The sequence below is a fragment of the Phalaenopsis equestris genome, unplaced genomic scaffold (genome assembly GCF_001263595.1).
Source record: "Phalaenopsis equestris unplaced genomic scaffold, ASM126359v1 Scaffold000511, whole genome shotgun sequence".
NCBI classification, from domain to species: domain Eukaryota; kingdom Viridiplantae; phylum Streptophyta; class Magnoliopsida; order Asparagales; family Orchidaceae; genus Phalaenopsis; species Phalaenopsis equestris.
The window spans coordinates 59,929-69,723 of record NW_018164951.1 but is presented as its reverse complement, the minus strand read 5'-3'; the positions used below and the strand labels follow the sequence as shown (position 1 = coordinate 69,723).

Genomic DNA, 9,795 nt, shown 5'->3' with positions numbered 1-9,795 from the left:
TGTCCGTATACAATAATTTCTCGTAGCAGAATAGTCTAAGTCTGATGAGTTTCAGTAAACTAAAACGGCTATAGAAAAGACAGTTACATAAAAAAAATAGACTTTAGTACGTCAACATATCTAAAAGTCATAAAGTCTTAAAAAACACTCACCGTGCAAGTGTCTTTTTAGCAAATAACAAATTCATGCGTGCGACTACCGACCAAATTATTTAACTATAAATTTAGAAATCACTTGTGTCATGATGATGCCACATGACGCTTTAACAAATTGTATTATTGAATAAGAAATACATCTAAATCTAAAAAGTAAGTTGGGAGTTAAATTAAAGCACGCCCTATAAATAGGTGGACCTTATATATACAATCTACTAGTATTAAAGAGAACTCTTCGGTAATACAATGTAACTAATATGGTTATCATTTTTTGTTTGGGGTGTTAGCATACATACAACACAATTCTATCTATTTAATATTTAAGACTTTGTTGAATTCAGATTTGTCCAAGAATCAAATTCAAGGAAGAAAACATAAATAGAAGAGAGAGTGAGAGAAGACATAGAAGAGTGAACAGTAATACATCATATTTTATTCATGAAATGATCTCTATTTATAGGACAGATGGTATAATACGCTAATATGTTAAATTTTCTTTCCCCCTACTTTAATGAGGATTGTATTGGGATATTTTTTATAATTTACATGGATAAGTTTATCGTTCAACCGCTTTTTGGCTAGATCGGCTAGGTTTATATGGCTTCAAGTTGGCAAGATTAGCTCGATCAGCTGAAATCCGCTTGGTTGGTTGCACTTTATATTGGAGTCGGCTAGTTGATATGGCCCTGATGTTAATCCTTGGCCCCTGATGGGGAGCCTTTAGGCTTCCCTAAGATGGTTAGAGATGATGTGGAACTGGATCTTCCCTCATATCTGACTTTTTCATAGTTGTTTGCTCATATGCCTCTTTGTCTTATTTATGACTGAATGATTTGGCCTCGGATCATTGGGTTGCCTTTTGATTCTACTTGTGTCTCGATAGGCTTTGGCATTGCTGGTTTTGGCTCTGACAGCTTCACTCGGGCAGATAAATGAGTCTCCTGATCTTCTGTTGGCGGACCCTCCTTCATCGTACTTTTTTTTTCTAGAACGATAGATCTCATCGTTATCAATGTTGGCATATTTTTTACGTAAAGCTAAATATTCATATTTATATTTATAACACTCAAAATTTTAACATCATATATATAAAAAATAAGAGAACAACTAAAAATTCATTAACTACAAGAATATAAATATTGCTTATAGTTTAGTACTATCATTTGAGAAAATATGCCACTCGGAGATTTCACCAGATTTTGAGAACACTGTAGAAATTTTATGTCTTTTTCGAAGGCCATAGTTTATCAGTTATGATAAGAAAAACCGTTGCTTTTAATGTTGCCAACGGTATTAAGCTTTAGGTAAGACGCTCTAGGTAAAAATCTAGTAATTCTAAAATCGACTAATATTCCGACGATTATCGCACAGTTTAATGTCATAAATTTTTTCAAGAAAATTCGAGTTATAGGTAATCGTCGGTTCATATAACTGACGGTTCTTTTATTGATAATAGCGAAGACATACAAGTCTGAAAAGTGTCACCCCTGTCGGTTCATATAACTGACGGTTCTTTTATTGGTAATAGCGAAGACACACAAGTCTAAAAAGTGTCACCCCTGTCGGTTTTTTTAAGCAGAAAAGACAATCAGTTATACGTTGTTTTTACTTTTTTTTTTTATAATTGATGGATAAACTGTCGAAAAAGTGTAGCACCCGTCAGTTTTTTTACAGAGGTAAATAACACCGATTAAGCGTCGACCACCATCAGTTAATAAAATGTGCCACTAATTTAATTAATTCAATGACATTTCCACTAATTTAATTAATGTATATTTTTCTAATGAGAATATTTCATTATTGGATATCTTGTGCATGAATTTACATAAAAAATTTGAAAAATTAATATTTTGATTATTTTCTGTATAAAAACTTGTACACATATACAAGTAATTACAAAATATATATAGAGCATAACCAGAACAGCCAGAATTATAAAAAAAATTAACAGCCATTTAAATTAGAGTGTATAAACCCCAGCCTTTTTTTAATTTAAATTATTTATCTCTACCTAATTGATTAAAAAAAACGTATTAATTTGACTATAAAAAGAGAGAGAGAGAACATAACAAAAGAATTTCTAAGAATCATATTCTCTGTATAAAATCAATTAGATTGCTAATCTGTTATAACCAACAGTACTGCAGCTAAAACTGAACTTTGCCTTCATCGCAAGTTCTTATACCTAAACCTGCTCATAAGAACTGTACAGATTTAGTATTTTCCTCATCTCTCTATCCTGTAGGTGGTGGAATGATTATAGTAGTATCTTTTTTATCATCTGATCCTGTAGGTGTAATACCTTACTCATCACCCCATCTTGCAAGTGATGGAACAAAAACAGAACGATCAACCCATGTCATTAACTGAATTTGGTTTGATAACTATATATTCTGGAATATTACTGGTCGGAACATCAACTTCAACATCCCATCCGGTTGGCTTAACATCAACTTCAACATCCCATCCGGTTGGTTTAACGTCACTGTAACTATGCTCTGGAGTCTCTGGAGGTGTTGGCAATTTGTACAAGTCTTCGATTTGAAAAGGGTCGATATAAGGATAATAATCAATGTCTTGGATATACATATCTGGATCTGACAATGGGATTTCAAAAGAGAGTTTGTTAATTTCTGCCCAATAGCGAGCTTTACCAATGTCAAAGGCCTCTTTTGCAGCAGAGTCATCCCAATTTAGCACATTTGGGTAATCGTCCACCCATCTCTTTTTCTTACAGAAGTCTCTCCATTTAATTTGACTGCAGAACCTCTTCTCCCAATCGGGAACTGATTTAATAGAAGGCTCTGTAATTTATTAAGGAGTTAGGTCAAAATGTTAATATATTTTCCATTCATTGATGATTCTCTAGTTCTTTATATAGAAACGAGCCTAAATTTACAACATATTAGGGTGAAGGGAAACTTGGACAGCATGATGAGTCTTTGAAGTTGATGAAAGGGACTGGCAATTACTGTTGTAACATATACCATTGAGTAAAAAAATCTTCTTTAATTATATACAACTACTTATTAGTTTTATTCTTACTAACATCAAATTTAATCAAATAAAAATGTTATTTTTGAAGACTTCTAAGTATCTTTACCATCCAAAAACAATAACCAAAAATAGGACCGAGGGAAAAAATAGGCTTTTACGTAAATAACACATTTTTATTTTATGTATATACATCTCAAATATAGCTAAAGTTAAATATTTACATTCATAAATTTCAAATCTTTATCAAGACATAAGAAAATAACTTCTTAAAAAAATGCGACTTTTTTATGAAATTATAGCACCAAAAGGTTATAAATAGAAATACCAAATTTTAAATGTTATATATGTAAATCCAAAAGAATTTACAAGAGAAGTAAGAAATAACCAAAGAAGTACTCAAACTGCTGCATCTTCTTCCAACCACTCACCATAATAACAAATTTGTTACACACAAAAAAACTCAAATTTAAGTCAAAAACTAAAACAACTAACATCGTTGCGGCCGAATAATTCCTTCATCATTGATGCTCAAGTAACTCAACAGAGGTCAAATAAAAAACAATGCTGGCACATATAAACTACAAACAGTAAAAGAAAAACAGAGCAACATTCATTAAAAATGAGATTTTTATCCTAAGAAAAAAATTATATTACCAGGAGAAGCTGACCGGCGATTGTGCGTTGTCATGAATCCCTCGTCCCTTGGCCGCCATTTCTCCTCCGTTTTCTTCCACTTCCGGTGATGATCCATGCTCCCAACAACCTCCAACTATCAGAATAATCACTAATATAACTTCTGCTTCAGCTTTCTTCGTCCTTCTTTATATAGAAAGAGGAGGCAGATGAGAACAGAGAAAAAATATTTTGCGTTCATTTGCTCGTCGCGTGGGTATTTATAAGTTAATGTTACTTGAACAATTCAAGATCTAAATATAGAAAAGTTTCATTTTTTATTATGTCTCATTTTTTCAATACTGTTTAATTAAGCTGCACCGGCATCATTTTATTTTCTTCTTTTATTTTTTTCCTTGAATTTTTTATGATTTTGGATAGTTTTAATAAGGTCAAATTATGTTTTATTGCAATGACTAAAACGATTAATTTTCCGAAAATATAAAAAAAAACATATTTAGTCGCATTAAAGAATTTTTCTAATTAAATATATTTATCTTAATTATTTTCTAAAAAAATTGATTTTTCAAATATAGAAAAAAATAATAATTATCAGCTATCATCCTATTGTATCAAGAAATTACAATGTAAGAACATATGCTTCATACGTTTTTTCAAAAATAATTAAAAAAAATTCAGCGCAACAAATCATACTTTAATTCATAAAAACTTTAGCAAAAAAAGAAAACAAGGAATTTAGTCACATATTTTTTAATTTAAATAAACTACTATAAATATAAAATCAAATAGAGTAGAAGTGAATACTTACCTTTCTAGTTTTCCGAGTTTGAATGCACTAAAATATTAAATCAAATAAAAGTATTTCTCTGCTCGCTCTTTTCCTCCCTTCGTTTCATTGTATTTAATAAGTAAAAAAGACAGAAAAAGATAATGTTAAAATTTCATTCCTTTATATGGTTGTGTGTGGGTGTGCATTATTTGAATATTTATAATATTTATTATAAAAAAAAAGGGACAAAACTTTGTATGTTCTTATTGTAACAAGGTAGAGAAGGAGTGTCATTCTTATTTGTATGTGAGTAAGGTTTGAAAAATCAAGCTAGAGTAACTAGCTCAATCGATTAGAGTTAAAAGAAGGCTTTGCTAGGGTTTCAGGGGGCTGCCTTTCATTTCTTTTCATTTCTCTTGGAAAGGCCCTTGTGTTTTTTTTTTCTAATTGTTCATTTGCTTAACTTTTTGTTTTAAGGGCTTTACCCATCTTTCTTCTCATATATCTCTCTTTTTTCCTCATTTTCCTGCTTCTTCATCTTGATATTTACTTGGCCCCGGCCCATCTCTTTACTGTAAAGGGTTGATCTTCTCTATTCTTCTCTCTTCTTCTTCCTCTTCTTTACTCTCTGATATATCCCTTCTGCATATGATATGGTGTGTTTCCAAGAATTAGAAGCTATGCGATGTTCAAAATAGTGAAATCTGAACTTGGTAGAGTATATGCTTAGAAAAAGGCTTTTTATGGTCATTTGTTTCAAGCTATTAAGATTATACTTTTCTTACAAAAGAGTTTTTTATATTTAGGTTTTTCTATGTTGAGTATTTAGATAATGTTATCATGGGGGGACCTTGCTACCTTGGTTTATTAATGATAAATGGTTTATATTTATAAAATGGTCTTCTGATTTTAAACCTGCAAAAAATAATTTGAAATGCATGTGTGGTGAAATTCTCTAATCTTTCTCATTGTTGCAAGGAGGAGTCTGAAATTTGCAAAATTGCTTGTAAGATAGGCATTCATTTATTTGTTGGTTCCCTTACAGCTGAGGGTTCGAGATTAATGTTTGTTAGGATAAGTGTTCAGATTGCTATTGATTTAAATCTACCTGACTCCATTACATTGGATATTATGGGTAAATAAAGTGTTTATTATCTATGAGTGGAGATCCATGCCTTCCAAAAAATTGTTGTGCCTTTGCTCAGATTACTAATCTACTTCTGCTATTCCAACTTTTCGGGGGAGAAGTAGAAATATGTATATTTATGATCCCAAGATGGAGTAAACCCCAGTGTCTAAATAAATAGTTCCTCTCTAAACATTCAAACTTCGATTAAGAGTCATCCGGAGCTCCAATTTCAGCAAATTTATAGTTAAACTGATCGACTGGATAAGACGAACCTAATGATATAAAAGTCAGCCCAATCCGAGTCAAATCAATCCCAAATCAAATCATTAAAATATTTATGATCCCAAGATGGAGTAAACCCCAGTGTCTAAATAAATAGTTCCTCTCTAAACATTCAAACTTCGATTAAGAGTCATCCGGAGCTCCAATTTCAACAAATTTATAGTTAAACTGATCGACTTGATAAGACGAACCTAATGATATAAAAGTCAGTCCAATCCGAATCAAATCAGTCCCAAATCAAATCATTAAAACACTATTGCAGGATTTCCGGAGGCATTTGAAAGGTCAAACGGATGTCGAATCTGACGAGTTCCCCGACAAGTCGAATCCAACGAGCCCAATATTGCTTAATTCTGACATAGTTAATGCACTCAAATGTCCATCAAACGTCATCGGATCAAAGGAAGTTCTTCGGACCGTCCGATCAAAATGATTTATATTCCCGCATTAATTGCACTCAAAACACTATAACTAAAGCATCATCCCTCACATGAAAGGGAGGAGGCTTAAGAGAGAACTTAAGGCTTTGAGTAGGAGCTCAAGTTCAAGATCATCCTCGCTATCGTTGATCGCCGTCGGCCACCACTGACCGTCGACAACCACCACTGACCTCTGTCGACCACCGCCTGCCACCGTTGATCGTCGTCAATCACCGCTGACCTCTGTCGACCACCGCCGACCGTCATCGACTGTCGTCAGCCACCGCTGACTTCTGTCGACCACTGCCGACCGTCATCGATTATCGTCAACTACCGTCGATCACCGCCTACCTCCGCCAACCATTGCTAGACGTCGTCAATCGACATTATAACTTGGAAAACTAGTAACATTTTCCCGTTTGTGGGAGAAGAGGAATCTGTAATCATCAACTTATGGTGAATTTTTACAACTGGGTCACGTCTCGTGGTTTTTCCCCTTTACGGGTTTTCCATGTAAAAACTTATGGTATTATCACAGCTTGATTCATTTTCATCTGAGTGTGTGTTGAATCCTCGCGCAATGCTAAAACGATAATCCATTACTCTACCGCCACGAATTTTCTAGCACGCATCAATCTTAATTATATTTAGCAAGTGCACATGATATATATATATATATATATATGAAATTTATATGAACATGAGGCTGGTTGGGAGGCTCGTATAATAGCCTCCAACAAATCTTTATATATATACTGTATATTCAAAAATTGTCTACATGGATCTCAAAGTAATTTGACGGTCCAAGATAAATGGACTAGAATGTCCATTGTCCCTCCTCAAAGCAACCTTAAATATGTAAATTTTATATACTTTTTACCCCTCCTGTCTTACATAAATAGGAGAGTTTCATGATCTAAAATTAACATTTGGGCTCCCTAACTTGTAACCTTTATTTTTAGAGAAATAAATGAGTCCATGGGCCCGAGGAACACCCCCTTCTTCCCTCGTTCGGGGAAGTCTTCCTCTTCTCTCTCCCTCTTTTTCTTTTTATCTCTCCCTCTCTCAATCTTCTTTCCTTGATACAATGTTCTATTACATGTGCAGGGTCAAATAAACATATTTGGATTCAACATACACATATATACATACACATATATAGATACATATATGTACAATTCTTTCTGTGTTTTTTGTTTCACACCGACACCACAAGTACGTTTGGGGGATTGTTTTCTTATGTTTTATAGAAATTTTTTTTGGCGGAAAACAATTTTTCTTTTTCAACCTAGCATGTTAAGATGTGATGATCGTAAGAAAATTATTGTCTGATTGTTTGAACAAAAAAATATAGATTAATATTTCCCACACTAATTTTTTAAGAAATCATTTGCTCCACCATAACTTTACTTCCACCTTTTTTAAATGCTACACCCACCTCAAATAGTAGTCTCCGAATGGGGTTTTGAAAAACTAATTGATACATTATTGTTTGACTTGTTAGTCGCCTCATTCTACTCTTTTCTTCTCAATCATTTTCTAGTTTTTATATCTCAGCCCATAAATTTGATCAGTTTGCACAAACTTCAACGACTTTAAGAGAAAATTAATAGTAATGAAAAGCTTCAAGTTATAGCTTCGTATTCTAATGCTTTGAAAAACAAACAATTGATAGATTTTTAAAAAAATATCATATAAAAAATGAAATAAAGAATAAAGAAATATTATAAAGATAATTGATAGATTTTTAAAAAATATGAAATAAAGAATGAATCTTCAATTTCGTGATCGTCCAAATTTTATTTTCAATAAATTTATAATCCAAACGAAGTTTTCAAGTTTTTGGTAGATAAGAAACAACAAATTTTATTTTCAATAAATTTATAATCCAAACGAACTTTTCAAGTTCGCTGAGATGGGAATTCTCTGGCAAAGATTTTGGTAGACAAGAAACAAGTCAGAAGATCTCATATGCAGCTTACTAATATATATGTTGATCTAAGTAGTTGTCCATCAGCACTTTTATCAAGCCATAAATCTGCATTACAAATATAGATTACAACCTTTTTTATTGCATTACAATAAGTAAAATAAAACTAAAATTCATGTTGAAAAGGATAAATAAATAAAAAAAAACTACATTTAAAAAGAAATAGAATAATTTATCAGCAAACCTTGTCTTATTTTCTATTAATAAAAATATAGATACTCTTAAGTCATATATATGCCGGCTTAAGGATTGATTCATCACTGTGCCCCAAATATAGTAATTAAAAGCTGAGAGAATATTTGGGTTCTTTGCCAGGATTGAAGAGGCCATAATGATTCTCAGTCCCTTGTGGTTGTTTGAGGTCCTCATCAAACATGGCAAATAAATATGTCTCAATGTAATTCCCAGGTCTCTTGGGCGTTCCCTGCCCAACATGCTGTATAAGTTTGGAGATATAGGTCTGTGCATTCTGTTGCGTGGCCGAATGCCCGCCTTCCGATGGCCAGCCACTCTCAGACACCACTATGGTGACACCGCCACCACCCACCTTCTCAAGCGCCGAGTAGAGAGCATCAATGATTGCATCAAACAAATTCCAATATTGCAGTTGTCCGTCATAGACAACTGTGTTGGGTGAATTAAAGAGCGCATAGTCGAGGGAGACATGATTTGGGTCGCCAATGTGGCTGAAGTATGGGTATACATTGACGAGGAGTGGGGCGCCATTTGCAGCGAGGAAACTGATAATTGGTTGAAGAGTGGCGAGCGCGTCTGAGGAAAATACACCAGCAGATGGAGGATAGGAGTTTCCGAAGACATCGGTGGAAATTGACGTTGAGACTTTAATCCGATCATGAAGTCCGGCGGACTGCAAAGCGTTATGTAGATTCTGCATTGCAGGGAGAATGGTCTGCGCAAGAGGGCCTGGGATGAGCTCGTTACCAACGGCTATGTAACGGAAGTTAACATCTGGGAAGGCTTGGATGTAGTTCTGAACCCATGAATAAGCGACAGAGGGATCAGACGAGAAAGCCGAGGGATTGGGGATGTCGACGGTGACGACAATGTTTGTGCCTCTGAGGGCTTGGAAAACATCTGGATTGTAATCGTAGAGTCGAATCCCTCCTATATTATTTGATTTGTAAAGGTCGATGACTTCATTAGGTGGAGGGAGATTGTTCCCCACTCTTCCATAGCACACACCAATGGATTCCACATCTGTCGATCATTTAGTAAATATTAATGCCATAAGATATGAAAAATACAAATTTATGAAGATTATAATCATAAATGATGATAAATAAATAAAATATATGTAACATTAAATGTTATGATAAAAGAAAAAAATTGAAACCTGCAATGAGGAAGCTAAGAAGCAATCCCGTGGCTACAGTAGAGATGAAACTATTGTTTGCGGCCAT

At 33.8% G+C, this 9,795-nt stretch overlaps 1 protein-coding gene across 1 annotated transcript; it reads right to left on the bottom strand.

The window, feature by feature from the left end:
- Nucleotides 1-8,616: 8,616 nt before the first annotated feature.
- On the bottom strand, nt 8,617-9,795 carry LOC110028386 (glucan endo-1,3-beta-glucosidase-like). Its single transcript, XM_020730219.1, has 2 exons — nt 9,729-9,795; nt 8,617-9,592 (listed from the first exon to the last, which is right to left on the bottom strand). The coding sequence occupies exons 1-2, from the start codon at nt 9,793-9,795 to the stop codon at nt 8,655-8,657; spliced, it is 1,005 nt and encodes a 334-aa protein (XP_020585878.1). The 3' UTR covers nt 8,617-8,654.